This window comes from Micropterus dolomieu, linkage group LG15 (assembly GCF_021292245.1).
Source record: "Micropterus dolomieu isolate WLL.071019.BEF.003 ecotype Adirondacks linkage group LG15, ASM2129224v1, whole genome shotgun sequence".
Lineage (NCBI taxonomy): Eukaryota > Metazoa > Chordata > Actinopteri > Centrarchiformes > Centrarchidae > Micropterus > Micropterus dolomieu.
Window position 1 is genome coordinate 6,299,394 of NC_060164.1, and position 17,391 is coordinate 6,316,784.

The window sequence follows — 17,391 nt, forward strand, 5'->3', positions numbered from 1 at the left end:
ATTTTACCATTGTAGCTAGTGGAGCTGCAACTAGTTTTAACTACTATATATATATAGTATTAGCATAGTATTTATATAGTCTAGCATTTCCAAGTGGGTCACAAGATAAATCCAAGGGCTTGTGACACAATTAATTGTGTAAGAAAGAGGGAAAAACAGTTTTGTTAGACTAATATTCTTTTTGTTTTGTTTTATTTTTTGGAACTTTTCTCTAATATTTTTGGGGGAAATATGGATCATTTTAACCTCTTTGGCCCAAACTGTTCAAATAAAACCATTTGAGAAGTTTAGAGGAGAAATGTCTCTCTGGTGGAACTGCTCTCAACTCTTAGACATCTGAAACGTGACAGAATGGGAACCACTGGTTTCATCTTTAATCATTTATAAAACCATTCAATATATTTAATGTAAAATCCTAATCTGAATCTAACAACTAACTATAGCCTTCGAATACATGTAGTGGTATAATATTTCTCTCTGAAAATGCATGTGTAAACTAGTCATAGAAATACTCAAGTAAAGCACATGAACCTCAAAATTGTAGATGCACAAATTTAAGTTCACAGAAAGGCCCATTTGCCCATTTATTAAGAGATTTAAGTTTTTACGACTATCAGCTTGCATTCCCAAATAGACATCCAGTCATCTGAAGAAAAGCCAAGAGAGGCAATCAGATGTGATATTTAATTTAGAGCTGCAACAATTAGTTGGTTAATCAATTAAGCAATCGAAAGAAAATTAATTACCAACTATTTTGATAATCGATGAATGTGTCATAGATTTGCTGGTTCCAGCATCTTAAATGTAAGTATTTGCTGCATTACTTTGTAATTTATGATAGCAAATGAAGTATATCTGGGTTTTAGACTGTAGGACAAAATATGCAATGTGAAGGCATTTTTTACTTTTCTTTTGATATTTTATATACTAAATGATTAATCGTTTATTCATGAAAATAATTGTTAATTGTGGCCCTAATTTAATGGTGCATTTAATTGTGCAGTCGGCCCCTCATGCTGAGGAACAGTAGCTGAAACAGCAAATTAAATTTTTCCAGTGAATATTCTGTTATGGCCATCTATTAATGGGACACAGTCATGTAAAGTGTGAAAATGTACTAACATCTTGTTGGATGCTGTTAATAGCACAATTGGAAGTGGTTAAGTCTTATTCTTAAAGGACTATTTCAGTCAGCTGGCCGAAAGGGGAAGTGAGATTTGGGATTCTGGCAGGGCCGGAGTTGGTTGGCCAGATTATCCCTCTCATGCAAATGTCCTCCCTCCCCTGTTGGGTCCCAGTGAAGCGTGGGGGGGCTCAGCGCTGGGCACAGCTGCTTCCCGTTTCTGCTAAATCACACCGCAGCCATCTGGACGAGGCATGCAGCCGCACAACGCCGCCGAGCTCCTCTGCCTGCCTTGGCTGAGCCTCTCCAGACAGGCCTGGCCCTCAGAGCCTCGGCCCCTGCCTTCTGCTCCAGTGCCTCATCCTCTCTGTCCCAGCTCTCTGCTGCTACCGCTCCTCAGAGGACCAGCGGGACTCTTCAGGTCCTGGACACAGCACATGTCGACATACTGGTGCGTGTGTGTGGAGGGACCCTTTTGTGTGAGCTGCTTATGCCACCGTTACTTCCCTTGATGTCTGAGCAGACAAATGCCATCATGCGTTAGCCTTGTCGTCTCTGTCTGTTTGGCATCCTTGTAAATTATAAGATAATATGGAAGAACAGAACACTTTTAGTTGGCAATTATAGAAATTCTGGTTATATACTGAAGAAAATATCAATATTTGAAGTAAAAGAGCTTTTTTGTAGAATCTACTCGACTTCGGCTGTACTTTGCAACCACACACAGTAATTGTCCAGCATGTGGAGAAGTGTTTATTTATTCACCTCTCACTGTAAATGTTCTTTGAGTGTGTTCGTTGTTTTTAAATAAAAATATACTCAAATGCCAGTCATTCACTCTTTCTTGGCTCTTCCTTGACAGGCAGCAATGAGCAGCATCTTGAGTGACATCTAAACTTAATTATTTCAGAAGGTTCGAGAGTGTGAAATGAAATCTCCACATTTCTTAAGAAGGTCAAATGAGACAGCAAAAGTCTCATAAAACTTTGCATTAACTCCAGGAATCATTTTCCTGAGCCTGGCCCAAATTTATGGTAGACTTCAAACTGTTTAATATAGACATTACCATATTCTTTGAATATAGTCCATTAAAGGAAAAACTATCCTATTAAAACATATGTATTTGGCATAAAATATCCTTATGAATATATAAATATGAAGGTGATACCAAGTGGTTACAGGTCTGTTTATGAAACAATTTCCTCAAGAATAAATTCATCTTTCTCCTTATTACTACTCTCATTCACTGAAAAATAAAAACTTCCCCACTCTTTGTGCATATATAAAATATCCTTTATTGATATTTTGCAAGCATAAAGCTCCTTCAAACCTCAAATGGCTCATTTTCATTTTGTGAGTGGAACAATTCTTAGACATCATCAGCTATAAAACAAAAGCCCAGGATAACATTTTATTCCGATCAGCAGATTTTCCTCCAGCAGCAGTCATGTTTTCACCTCAAACCCATTTAGTACAGTTGGACAGAAAGAGATGCAGCTTTTTTTATTAACTACTCTACAGACAAAACATTAATCACCGTAATAAATACAAAAACAGACAGGCATGTAAATGTGATATAAATAATATGTAGGTTGTTACAAATAAAGGAACATGTTGACATGTGAGGTTATCTACATTGACTGTTGATTGTATTTAATATGATACGATAGTAAAATGGGCTTTTCTGCACTGAAAACAAATGCAGAATATAATCTTTTATTGACATTTCAGACTTTGTAAATGTAATGTAGAAATCTTTTCTATTTTAAATCTAGAAAAAAGTTGCTGCCTGGTTTTCCAAAAGGAAAGACACATTGTAAATGCTGTACACTGTGTAGGATACGGCACAGTAGCTCTGCTGCGTTATGTTGTCTTCACACAACATTACATGAACTAGTCTTCCTTTTTCAGCCTGGTATTAGAAATGCAAACAAATGGATTTTTTACTATACATTTATCTGTGTTCAACAAACATGCATACTTTTGAAAAAAAACCCACAACTTTCAGACGTCGACAGTGTATTTTACATTTCTAGGTATTTATTTCAGGCACATACCACTGAGAGAGTGTGTGTGGCATGTTCTCCATATGTACATCTGTTTGTCTGTGTGAAAGTGTGTGTTGTTCTCTGGTCGACGGTGGTTCAGTAGCGATGCTCCCCTCGCGTTATGTGAGAGGAGAACTCGTATCGGTCTTGACTCCTGTGACCGCAGAGGTTGCACTCGAAGGGGTCTCTGAAGCCATGGCAGCCCATATGAATGGTGTACATGACGTGGTCCAGGAACAGAACGCGGCAGTGTTCGCACCGGTACGCCCTCACCTGCTCCCCGTCTGCCGTCACCACCTTGAAGCCCTCGGAGGCCATCTCGATGGCCCGGATGGCCTCATACTGCCTCTGCTGCTCCTCCTTCACCAGAGGGAGCACGCCGTTCCTCACCCCCGAGGTGATGTGGTTGGTCAGGTAGATGAGGCCGGGGGCCGCCCCGCCTGGACGATCCTCATTGTTGCTCTCGGTGTCTGTGGAGTCCTGGCCGCTATGGCTGGGGGAACCGTCTTTCTCGCTGGAGGCAGACTTGGAGTTGGAGAGCAGCAGCAGGTTCTCAGCTGCGCTGTCTTTGGCTGACAGGTTGTGGCCCGACCCTGCGTGGCCCTCGGGAGCTGGCTTGTGGAGGGGGTACATGGAGCCGAGGCCAACATCGGAAGAGGAGGCTGGGGAGGTCTGGACCAGAGGCCGGAGCGACTCTGCCCCCAGGTAGCTAATGGCACTGTTGATGGCCTGGTCGATGACGTGGGGCTGAATCAGCTCACCTGCTCCTCCGTCGTAGGAGAGGTCTGACAGACGTTTGTCACCTGAGGGACCACAGAGAGACAGAAGAACAATGGAGAGTTATACTTTATTGACATACAGACTTTCACCTACATCCTGTGATTTCCCCATCTTAATACTGAGCGTGCTCCTCTCTAGCTGAGTTTGAAAATGACTCACTGTTATTGTTTTTTCTGGTATCCTTATCCTAGTCTAATCCTAGCATTTCCCTCAGCCTCTTAATATTTTACTTTTCTCCCTCTTTTGTTATGAAGATTATCATCATCTAAATGTAAAAATGAATACAGGTTTAAACATTCAGTAAATATTGAAACATAGAAACAGCAATTAAACAAATTAAAGGCACAGTTCCTGATTAGGCTGAACTGCAAAATAGACTATTTTCTATTACACTGCATGCACTCTGCAGAGCCAGGGTGGCAAAGAAAAATGCTAAACTAATTATTACAAAACACATTGCAGCTTCACCTATGCAGCTTTCATAGGTGCAGCAGCACTTTCAGCAAATGTAGCGACATTGTATTTACACAAAGGAAGCAGATTTTAGCCCTTACCCACAAACTTCTGTGGCATAGTGCTCTTACGTTTAGCTACATTATTAGCTAGTCTGTCTAGCACCAAGGCTCTGTCAGATCCCGTCTGGCTTAAGTCTTCCCTCTGCTCATTCTGGTTGCTTTCTTCCTTTACTACTGGAAAGCAAGACAGAAAAGTAGATTTCAGAGTCAAAGTAGTTTGAGTTTGTCCTGTTTAAAAGATGAACTGGCACCTGATAACACATGATGGTATTTTCTGGTCTGATGGTATTTATCTCACGGAGCTCAGAGCGGACTATTCTGACACATATAAAGCACTTGGTCTATAAATATAATATTTGTTCATGCTCACAGATGAAGTGTAGATGTGTTTCTAGGCTTCAATGCAGTTCAGTTCAATTGAGTGTGTTCATCAATTTGTGACTGCTTAGTATATATGCACATACAGAACTTTATACTTGACATGATTAAAATAACTTAATTAGCCCTGCAGTTATTTTTGAATAACTAAATAATGGCTGCATGAGCCTACATTGAAATGGAAATGACAGTAATTGAACCTGACCTGTTGGAGCATTTAGTAACAGCGACATTGTCGGCATGGTACACTGCTGTTGCATGCATAGCGAGTCCTGCACTCAGGGTAAAGTAGGTCATCAGATTTGGGTGAAAATAAAGTGCGCGTTCTCACGAGGCACCAACCTGTGTACATGCTGCTCTGCAGCCCCATGCACTGGAGGTAGTTGTGACACCTTTCCTTGTGCTCCTCGAGAGAGCTGCGCTGCTTGTAACTCCGCCCACAGTAAGCACACTTGTGGGGTTTTCCAACTGCAAAAAAAAAAACATGTCAGTGTAGAGCAGTGCAATGTTCTATGTGCTAACACATGACATTTTAAAATAAATACATTTTGGTTTAGTTACACAATAAAGATTCAACGTATTGTTTAGTTTATCTTCTGTCATACATGCCCTTAAGGGTAGTGATGGATTTTACATTGCCAGTTAGATTGGAATAAATAGAGGAGGAAGACAAACTGGGCATTTAGTGTGAACAGAGCACCACCTACTAAAACTTAATCGACAGAAAACCCAAGGAAAAGGCCTGACAGCACCGCCCACTCCGTTTGATTATCTGGTGATTTTGGGAAGTCCAGATAATTTTACATTTCATGGCAAGGCACCACTGAAACCACTGAGGTCATGTCCTCTTTAATTTTTGGGGGAATTCGGGATCAACTTGGAGGGAGTTTACATTATACAAATTAAACATTACTCAAGGTGGGTATTTTAAAAGCTGATTCCTGTTAAATTTAACTACTTTTATGCCAACAAAAAATTTATTACAAAGTTTATTCCTGGCCTTGTAGAAAAGACTTTTAAACTAAATAATAATATACCCAAATTTGTTGAATATAATCTATTGAAAATTTTAAATAAAAAAAAAAAATACAAATGGAATTTTTTCAGGGTGAGGAGGGAGCACTGGGGGGGACTTGGCCTCTTGACTTCACTATTTCTAAAATTATGGCCACTACTGTAGCTCATTCCTCTTTGGTATAGACCAAAAACTATAGAGAAAAAAACAACACATAAATGAGCCACTCTGTTTCACTGGGAGATATATTCATCTTTACCATGAACATGGGCAATGTAGTTTATAGTGATGTATAGAAAGTAGTTCCCAACAAACGGTTTGAGTAATGTTTGCCAAAAACTACGGTGCCTTGCTGTTTTAGGAAATTGCCCTTTTAAAAAATGTTATTATATATTTGTGACCCGTTCTTTAAAGACATGTTCAGGAGAAATACATGGGTTTGAAACTGAGCGTCACAGGGAAAGGGACTGGAACATTGTTTGTTTTTAGACTTTCATGCAATTTGATGACAGTAAAATAAACATCAAATAATTCCAGTCTTATCCTTTAAGGTAAGGTCACCGTAGTTTGTAAGCTTTTTGATTGCAGTGCTCTACCCAAGCCATTGCTTTTCATTTAATTCAGCCCAATGCCTATGCATATTAAAATGTGGAGACTTACAAAGTGATTCATCATATTGCTCGCTTTCATTTTTGTCACTTATTGTTGTTAAACAGTTGAATGTGCAAACTGATTTAAACAGAAGCGTTTTACAGGTTATCTGTTCACTGATATACTTTTCAGAGCAGACTTTGTAAGTGTACTGCTTACACCCAAAAATTTCATTAACACATACTTCTGCAAAGCATTTGCAAAAAAAAGAGTGACACCATATCTACACCCTGTCAACTTCCCCTTATGTAGCCGTGAGCTCTCACTATATGTGCTGCAGAACATGTCACGGCTTTTGTAAAGGTTTCCACCCAGCGGTCCTAGAATTACCATGAACACAGCATGGTTTTCAGTGTGAGTGAGCGGTGCATACTCACCCGAGTGGGTGCGTAAATGGCCGGTGAGGGCGTCCCTCCTGCGACAGGCGTAGCTGCATAGGTGACATTTGAAGGGTTTCTCCCCTGAATGGAGCTTGATGTGACGCAGCAGGTTGCCCTTCTGGGTGAAAGAGGCACCGCACTGGCTGCACTGGAAAGGACGTTCTCCTGAGGACAAGAACAAAACAGACGCACATTACTGTAAAGAGGCAGATAAAAAACACAGAAAAAGAAAGAAAGAAAATGGAATAACTTGTGCATGTAACACTGGCAACCAATTTTATGTTTTGTTTCATGTACCCTACCAGTCAGTTCATGGTTTTTAATGTTTTTCTTGATTGCACTACCCTCCTTAATCTCACTATGTTTGATCCCTCCACTGACAACAATAAAAGCACAAAGTCTTTGTCTTTTCTGTGTGGATGAAAAAGCGTGTTGCTGCTGTGGGAATGCGGGGTCACTGCACTACAAGCATCCCGAGCGCCAGAACAAGCCGGATGATGGAGCGTCTCCGAGGCAGAGAGTGATCCAGCAGCCTGTGGGAGGGTTTCGCAGCAGAGTGACACTCCATCTCTCCATGCTCCCCCTGCCCCACCGACTTCTGGCGCTCTGATCGAACAAGAGCCTTTCAGACTCAGCCTGCCAGTTCCGTAATGCACCATTGCCTAGGTCAATTTGATCTGAAAATCTCATTTTTTCCTCTTCTTCGTCTCTAAAATAAGAGCGGCACATCACAATGCAAATTCAGCCTCATTTGAATAAAGCGAAGGAAACACTTTGTGTTGAGAGCCAGTCTTCCTGATCAGCGCTTCTGGAATAAACCAATATCCAGCCTCTCCGAGTGTTGTGGCATTCTCTGAGAACGTTTTAATATGGCTTTTTTTTCAAAGGCCCCCCATAAAATAAGAGTCACCAGTGAAGCAGCAAAAATATATAAAAAAGGAGATTCATTAAAAATGCATTTCAGGAGCAAAGACTCACCACAGAATATTTTCTATTTAAATAGGAGGCACTTCATTATATCTTTTATTGTAGTTTCTTTTGCATTTACATTAGGCTAGTGTTCCTTTCTTCCATTTTGAGTTTCATTAGTTTCTAAAGCTTGACAGTTAAGTGCCTTTTTCAAAAATGTTCCCCACCACTGGTTTGCCTTCATTACAATAGAATATCAATTTTGAAATTTAAAAAACTTTTAATAGCTAGATAATTGTCACTTTATAGAGATTCCATTTAATTGCAGAAGATATCCTGTTTCTCAACTGTGGGCATGTTTTTTTTCGGGCCAAGATCTTCTCTGCTACTTTTTCACACAATAATTTGATCAGTTACTGTTGCTTGTTACGTGGTAATTCAGAGTCACTTAGATGAACAATAATGACTGCTAATGGTATGCTCACAGGCTATTTCACGCACGATAGGAGGGTCTACATGCATGCAGCCAAACGCAAGGATGCCATTACAACTACTACTGACTGCAAACATAAGAACAGGCTATAAGTAGCTACGGTATGTACACTATGATACTGCTTGTGTTAATGCCAAACAATAGAAGGAAACTCTGAGACTTTCATTGTTGCCATTCAAACACTAAAGAAATGCTTTAAACATGAGGGGCAGCCACAGCAGACACCTTTCTATCCCTCATCCATCCTCTTATTCTAACATTGAACATGGGTGCAAAGTAAGGGCAAGAAGTATTGCAGACGGCTTACCAGTGTGGCTTCGCTTGTGCACCATCAACACATTGGGGCCAATGCAAACTATCCCACAGATATCGCACTTGAGCTTCCCGTTGGGCAGCCGGATACCGCCGGCCGAGGAGTAGGCCTTGGCTTCAGGGCTCGGCTGTGAGCCGTTCACCTTGGCCCCCGAGGCATCGATCACGCGCAAGTCTTCCGCGCACTCCTCCTCCTCCACGCCATTCATGTCACAGGACAGCCCATTCTCCTCATCACTGCGAGCCTCAACTTTAATGTTACAGGCTGGAAAAGAGGGCAAGGGGGGGCCACGGTTTAGAATACGAGCATGGTTCTTTCATGATGATATGCTAAAGATGGGCAATTTATCAGTATGATATTGATACTGTGACATGAAAATAGATAGAGCTGCTTATTGTAACATTGTGATGTAGCTTGACAGTTGCCTTTGTTCTGGTCTGAAAGATTTATTATAGGAAAGTGAAATGATTTAGTGAACCTATTTTACTGTCCTTACTGAATAAATGTTTCTGATAGACGTTTAGTAATTTTACCAAACCTAAAGATAATTTGTTTTAGCTTATAAATGCCTCTTTAATATAATTATAAATTTTATCCTTATTTAATAATTTATCTTTTTTGTTAAGTTTGTCTTAGTCTTATTGTTTGGCCTTTTATTTTGGTGAGATGCTTTTTTTTTTTTACTCACCAGCACAATTACATTTTATACTCTGAATGAGACACGTCATATTACGTGTGACATTGTTCTTGTTACTTGTTCAAATAAATGACATGCTCATTTTATAAAGACTGAACTCAAACCGGGTCTCTCGCAACCATGAAACACAACAAAATACGGCCTGGCTTTATTTGGATTCTTTCAGTATGGTATTGAAGTCAATATGGTTCTGTTCTTTCCCCTATCCGATAGACACTGTATCTACAAGCACTGCATCTGCACTATAATATAAATAGGGCAACAATGACTTTGCAATGACAAACCTCCTTTAGTGCACAATAAGACATAATGTTTACCAGGATGCTGCATCAAAAACTCCCCCTCATTTCAGTCGTTTTGGTGTATAGTCTCAGAAAAGTCAACAAACATCAGATAAAATCAACCCACAGCCCACTCATTTAAACTGTAGACTCTACTGCTGATTGTTTTCAAAGCAGCATAGTATAATTCATAAGGATACACAGGTGGAAAGCGTGTCTACTGTTTGAGGATGTCAGTGATGAGATGAAGAAACACAGATCACCTCACACCATCACACTTTGGTGAAACAAATGACAGCAAGATAAACAGGAAACAGAGACACAGGAAGCAGTGTGAAACTAGGGACGACAGCGGTGTCTATCAGAGCAACAGAGTATGATGAACACACACAGGCACACGGGCACACAGACACACTCGCATTTGGCCTTTTCACCATTTGGACGGGCCTAATTCCTGAGATTGCAAGGTTTTTTGAGTACAGAAAGTAACTACTGAATGATTGTTATTATTTGTGGAACAATTAAAAGTCTCTAGTTGATATCTGGTTTTCCTAAAGCGATCAGAAAAGGGAAGTGTCCTCTGTGTTGAACCACCAGCTCCTTCTTTTCCCACCAGAGAGCTTTAGAATCATTTAAGAGAACTGACAGATCATGCAGGTCCCACAGCTACCAGGCTGTGGTTTGCATGTCACGGTGGCAGACTGATTTCCCCATGCCTCTACCTCTGTTTGTACAACTGAAGAGGAAGAAGTGGAAATCATGAAACATAGGAATCTATGGAAAAGGGGAAGCTTCAGAAAGAGGGCCTGTCTAACTGAAATACCAAGAATTATGGAGAAGTGACAGAAAGGGAAGCACGGGAAAGGAATTGTATAACAGGCTGTAACTGAAACATGTTTTTTTTTCCTGTTTTCACCGAGAGCCACCAAGGGAACATACATCCCTAATGTACAGAATGTTTCCCATAGAGCAGGAGGTGGCATGCAACAGCATAGGATCATGAAATGTTTATGGTCACTTTTCTGATCAAAGTCACATCCGATCATCCATCTCCACACAGCATTTTTTTTATTTGCTGTTGCGTGACAAACAATCTGCTCATCTGCTCCACTGTTGAAATCTTTTGGACTTTTTGCTGAGCAAATGAGATAAGAGAGACACCAGCCAAGGCTTCACTGTGTATAAAAGCAAAATGGTGCTTAAATTCTGTTGGAGTGCAAAAGCTGAGGATTACTTATGTGCTGTGTATGAATTAGCAACTAAACATAATACATGTGCATCTAAAATGTAATTACAACGTAACAAGTATAATGATGCATGCAAGTGGGAATCTACTCTATGTTAACACAAACCTTAATATTATAGAGCGCAGTCTAGACCTGCTCTATATGAAAAGTGCAATGAGATAACTTCTTTTATGAATTTGCGCTATATAAAACAAATTGAATTAAATTGAAAATCTTTATTCAGTTGTACTCCCCAAACACTGTCAGATAAACTCAAGTAGCCTACACCTTCAGCTACACCACCATTTTTTCCATTCTATTCTTCTTCTAAGTTTACCTTTTATCGATTATGTCACTATTCTAACCATGTATCCATTACTTTTAGCTAACCATTTGAACTATTTGAACTGTTTATTAATTATCTTTAGCTAACCCAATCTATTACTATGTATCCATTACTTTTAGCTTCTTATCTATTATAACCATTTATTCATTACTTTTAGCTAACTATTTTAACTATTTTAAACGTTTATTAATTATCTTTAGCTAACCCAATCTATTACCATTTATCCATTACTTTTAGCTAACTATGTAAACAGTGTTTTTTCTAAGTTAACTGACTTCTCTGCTCACTCACTAGTTTACTCACACTCTCAACAAGTTGTTTTCAGGTCACCCAATATGAGAGCTTTCCACTATCTTTCCACATCCCTCCATGCAACTGTAGAAATACTCCTCGGGGTACAAGTACACCTGCTTGGGAATCACTGACTTAAGACATGTTTACATCTTCTGTAACATTTTGTAAAGTGCAGTCAAGTGGTGCACATGTCCTACTCACTGTGTTGCGGGAGCGAAAGAGAATTATCATCTGTTTTGGAGACTTCACGATGCACATTTTGCAAAGCATGTGTGTGAATTTCTTACTAAACCACCAAGGTTTTTCAGTCAGGCATAAGCGCGTTGATGATAGTATCAGAAAATAATTAAGTTTGATGAAGTTCGTTCCATTTGCATATCACAGATCTTGAAAGCAAAACTCGATAAGTGGCTCCACCACTTCAACCCTACTAATTTAATGTATGGTTTTAGCCACGAAACCTCTGATTGCCACAATTTTCAGGCTGAATAAAGTCGTTTTTCTAATGTCAACAGTGAGTTGTAAAATTTCAGTCAGACTATCACCTTGCTCAGTATTGGCAAAAGAGATACTCTGCCACTGATACAGGAATAACTCTTCAATTTAAACCCTAATGCAGGTGTACAGTAGATAAGGCACTTTGTATATTCTCACTTATTTCAGAATTGTTGAAACAATGGTCTAAAAAGCCTTTATGTTTATCTGTAGTTGTCATTTCTGACACATCTAATACACCAGCGAACCTCTCAGGTTATCAGTCAGCTAAAGTAGACAGAAGGGAACCATGAACGCTGGGCTGCCACCCACTTCTCATGGATATGGGGAAGTTGTGACTGAATTGGGAGTAGGAAGAAGGCCTATTACTTTATATCATGTTTGTCATGATCACACATCCTGATTTGCTCGATTTGGGAAGCAAGTGTCAGATCACATCATAGGTAAACAACACAGGTTGCAATAAAATGTCTATAACCTGATGTGGATCAAATCCTCAAATTACAGATAAAGGGATAACACATACTGTAGCAGAAGATGAAACAATGAAATACTGAATACTGAGAGAAATGACAAACATATATAAAAAAAGCTATAGCATTAGTGTAACAAAAGTATTTTTGGAATACAAAAAGAAAAAATCAAGCTATACTGACAGAGGTCGATAGCAGATAGGAAGCAACTTAGCAAGTGTGTTAGTTCTGCAGTGTGGAAACACAGGGAGCCTTCTGGAGGTTCCTGTTACTGACTTACTGCTCTCACTGCCTGAAAATAACCCTGTGTGCAAGATAGTGGAACCACATGTGTTAAACCACGCCAGCAAAACGCTCTACACGACTTGCAGGAACACCAAAAACAGCCTGCTTTCCCCCTCACACTTTTAAAAAAAACTCGCCTCCATGTTTTCGGGAACTAGACAGCTCAGTCTCCCTCTTAGTCTTATGTCTCTGAAATAGCAAAGGCTCCATCTGAATCACTGAAAGTGAAAGAGAAATCATTTCGCTGGGTTGTTGAGAAGGTCATCTTACCGCTTTGTGACTTCAACCAAATATGTTTCCATGCTTATTTTCAGTTTAAGCCATAGAAGACCATAAAATTTATTTAGTTTGCATTTCTGTGACAATTTACAAAACACACTGCGCCAGCATATTATGGATGACAAAATAGGGGTCATTTAGACCTATAAACCTCCGTTATGCTCATGTTATAATTGTGTGGATTGCAGCATTGTGAATGCGCAGCAACAATGACGATCCCAGGCTGCGAAGACTTATTTGCAACAGGAAACAACCTGGGTTTGAGGTTTTGAGCTTTCGATACTTTGAGGTCCCATGTCCCACATATAGTCCCCTTGCTTTTTGCCTTTTTACACTACAGAGAACTGAGCAGCATATGATCCTGCGTGATAATTATAACTCATTCTGGCTTTTATCACAGAGGCAGTGATGCATAGATGTACCAGATACTTGCACTTCCCTTCTTTCTTTCTGTCCCTATATAGACACATGCGAAGTGATCATGCTGTATAGGGAATGAACAGAAACTCACACAGAGTACATAAAGTCATACATCCACTGCACCAGTTGTGCCATCTTTACTCTCTTTACATGCCACCGATGAAAGTCAAACATTTAAATCACCTGCTTTCTGATTATTTACCTTTTTTTTACTAGATTGTACTAAACGTCCATCAGTCGACTGAGATGAGACATGTTGTATAAATCGGGGTTCGACAAACGTTCCCTAACTCGACTTAACGTGTTTTAATTGTTTAGATGCTATCATAGCACTTGTTCAGAGACGCTTGCATGTGTTGAGCTCGGCGCCTGGTCGCTCAACAGTTGTAAAGTCAAACAGAGAGCTTTTTTGAGTAAGAGTGTGTGTGTGTGTGTGTGTGCGCAGGTGTGTGACCTATGTGGTGTAGTGATCCGCTGATCTCTCTGAGCTTGGCCCTGTTCCTAAACTCTTTATCTCCAGGAGTGTTGAAACTGTCTGATGGCAAGTTCTTCTTAGGAAACTCTTACACATCCTATTTCAGTTTCCTCTCACATTTTATTTTTGACTGTGTGCCGCTAATCTTTGCCGTTATCTGGATAAGTGGAAAAACACTGATAGGATGGTCAGCTGTCATGCTTGTTTTTTAGCCATCAAGTAATGACGATACAATACATAACTCACATTTTCGTGCTCTTGAATTGCTCCTCACTTTGCACATTTCACGTCTTTAACTGTCTGAAAAATGTCCTCAGACTTCATAAATGAGTTCAATAAATGACAATGGCTCTGATGTGAATTCACATGTGCATGTTAATGTGTTTGAAAGAGTTAACAAGCTATACATTTCACAAATAAGCTATAACAATAAGCAAAATAATACCTATATCATTTATCATATGAAAACTGTATGTCATGTCTGATTCATCTTGCTGTCATGCATAACTAATTAGTTATTAATGACTAATAATGATTTCACCTTGAACATTTCCTGTTTTTTCACAAACCACCCAAGTTAGGAGACTCAAGATAAATATACACCACCGATGAGAATCCCCCTAGCACGCTTCATCCTTATTTTCACCATGATATTCCCTGGCTTGATGTTCACAAACTCAAATCAAGGCCACATTAGCTATTCCTTAAGATTCGGCTTTTTAATGACATGCCATGGATCAAAGAGATTTTTTTTTTTACCTTTTCTGCCAATGACCTAAATGTGTCTCTGCAGCTTTAAATTAATTTTTCCAAGGGATTTGGAATGGTAAATATCTCCCACTGGATGCGTATGGGATTAAGTTATGAAAAAAATTTTAATGCTTTTTTTATATATATATGTTATGCTTTTGATACTGACATTACTTTCATTTAACGGTTTTACTCTGATTTGGATGCTTTGGGAATGACTACATTACTGTTGGGAAAGGCACTGCAGTGGTTTTGACTCATTTTGGTTGCTGCTTCATGGGATACACTCAATTTAACATAGCAATCACACACTTAGTTTCATTTATTCTTAATTTACACAAGCATCAGTGATGTTCTGACTGGCTATGGGTGCGTTTGGTGAGGTGTTGCCTCGTACCTTTGTCCCCTCTGTTGTTCTGCTGGTGGGTGGAGCTGGCTGACAGGTCCTCAGGGACGGCCATGGGCTCCTCCGCCTCCTCGGACGTATCGTTGGCAGGGGGGCTGTCCCTGCCTGGGGAGACACACACCAGCAAACACCCATCACTCACCACGCATCCACTCGACGTGTCTCATTCAGGAGAAGCAAAATTACCTCCGGGTGGTGTAAGAGCCTGTTTGTGGGCCTATTGTATCTACCTTTTGCACTCTACGGCTCAATCATGCAGTAGGTAGTCTTTTACCTGGCATCTGGGCCATTTCCTGGGCCTCCTCTGTCTCCATGCGGTGCAAGTACTCTAATGGGAGAGAGATGGAGATGTAGATGTGTGTAAGTTTAATCAAGTGCAGGCTGAGGAAACAACATTATAAAAAGCTAGAGTGGAATAAAAGGTGTACTTCTCGGCGTGACTTTGTCACCTCAGTGAGATCACTCTTGTCACAGCTGCAGACACACCACTGTCCCCCACATTACTTTACAAAGAATTACAGACATTTTCATTACAAGTCTGACAGAGCGACTGAGCTTGGAGAGTGGTTTGGCTCTGGCTGATAGGGCCTGCTGGTAGCGAGGGGCTGCTAGGAATGGGCTTTCAGACCACATTTGTTATTTATTGTTAATTTCCTGCCACGTAATCATCCAAAAATGCAAACTGACTGCCGCAAAATTAAGCAGAAAATTAACTGGCCCCAGGTCACGAGGATGCGGGTGCTTGCCGTGCCCAGCTGATCGGCGCTCATGTTCTCTCTAATTTACTGAGCATGCATCACTGAGCCCGCGGCCTGAGCACAGACGCATGCAAGCCACAATGAGAAACAAAGAGAGGGAGAGTAAAAGAGAGAAGAAGATAGAAAAGCAGTGAGATAGATATAGGGGCAAGTAAATAGCACCAGGAGGTCAAGAAGTTAGAAGAGCAAAAGCAACAGGAAGGTGCAAAGAAAAGAAGAGAGACAGAAAAGCAGGCCGAAGGACAGAGAAGTTCTCTTTATTTATTTTTTAGAAGCAATCCTCCGGCCAGGGCTGAATATCTGAGGAGTCACCAGTGCTCGTGGCCCCATTAATAATGGATGGCCCTCAAGCCTGCAGCAGATGGGCCCGACAGCCTCAGCCCCAGCTCCGCCACTTCAAGAAGCCCTTGGTGGGGCCGCTGCCCAGTCCAAGCAGCCACTGAGGGAGAAGTGAAGCTCCCGAAAATAGCGAAACAAGCCCAAGGGAGAAAGGGAACCTAGGTCTTCCTGTTTTACTGACAGATGGCTCCACACATTTGGAACAAATAGTGGGAAGCGACTGGGCCGTTCTGTCGCAACACACAGTATTCTGCGGAGTCAAGTCAGGAGCTCGACGGCCTGAAGACGCCCAGGATGCAAGTGTAAGGGGAAGAGGAGGGAGAAGGGGGGCAAAGGTCACTGGTGCAGATGATTTGTTTGGCACAACACAGGGGTATTGCGTGTTACTCTGCTGAGTGACGACTCTGCGGCACCATTCTTCAGCATCTGGAGATTGGAGGTCGTGGGCAGAGGGGGTATATTCTCATGTGCCCTTTTTTCTGGGCAGATGGTGCGAAGGGAAACACGGATGTGTTGGTGGGGGGGCTTCGACATGAAATAAAAAAGAGAGTTCCTACATTCAGCCACAACCCACTTGCGTAGGCATGTGGAAAGTAAGGTGCACATAGAATGTTCAGGATGCTATTTTGTTTGAGCACAAAGTGACGCTATTTTTATGCTGTTTTAATTTTCTACAATTTACAGACATTATTGTTACTTTTTAAAAACGTTTCCCCTTTTGTATTTTAGTTGTGCGGCAATTTTGAGATACTGTGTCTTAATTATACTTTGCAAAAGTTTAAAGTCCTTCTTTGAAACCATCATTTTAATAAGAGCATGTTCGGTGCAATTAAAATTATTTTCATCCAACTAACCTGTCATAACTTTTTTTCTCATTTGTTTAATCAAACCAAACTGAAATGATGAAATAGCAGGATTATTACCCCATATGACTCATGTCTTGGTTGTAACCAGGAGTGTGTGAGTGTGTTGGCGTGTGTCTGTGTGTGAGTGTCTGAACTGGGGGCAGGTGGAATCTTTCAGACAGTGAAATGGAAGTCACAGAAAAGACTTCTGACACACAGCGCAGGGGGACTGGAAAAGTTTTGGTCTGAGTACGTCAAGTGAGGAGAGGCAGGAAGAGGCTTGTGGGTTGACAGAATTCTCAGTCCTCCTTCTGCATGTGTGTGTGTGTGTGTGTGTGTGTGTGTGTGTTTGTTTGGTAGATGGTGGTGGTGTGTTGTGGGGGAGAAGGGGGGGGGGGGGGGGGGGGGGGGGGGGGG

At 40.9% G+C, this 17,391-nt stretch overlaps 1 protein-coding gene across 10 annotated transcripts in view; it reads right to left on the reverse strand.

Annotated features, from left to right (window-relative positions):
• Window positions 1-2,398: 2,398 nt before the first annotated feature.
• The window catches only part of ikzf1 (IKAROS family zinc finger 1 (Ikaros)), a 17,868-nt gene continuing 2,875 nt past the window's right edge, over window positions 2,399-17,391 (reverse strand). The window contains exons 2-8 of one of the 10 annotated variants that reach the window (XM_046071280.1): window positions 15,307-15,360; window positions 15,024-15,137; window positions 8,600-8,869; window positions 6,888-7,055; window positions 5,187-5,312; window positions 4,506-4,637; window positions 2,399-3,974 (exon numbers count right to left, since the gene is read on the reverse strand). In XM_046071280.1, the coding sequence (XP_045927236.1) occupies window positions 3,268-3,974; window positions 4,506-4,637; window positions 5,187-5,312; window positions 6,888-7,055; window positions 8,600-8,869; window positions 15,024-15,137; window positions 15,307-15,346 (1,557 nt within the window). In that variant the 5' untranslated portion in view covers window positions 15,347-15,360 and the 3' untranslated portion in view covers window positions 2,399-3,267. Of the gene's footprint in view, window positions 3,975-4,505; window positions 4,641-5,186; window positions 5,313-6,887; window positions 7,056-8,599; window positions 8,870-15,023; window positions 15,138-15,218; window positions 15,361-17,391 lie in introns of all 10 variants that reach the window. The other 9 variants (XM_046071281.1, XM_046071279.1, XM_046071285.1 and 6 more) reach the window with 9 other exon arrangements.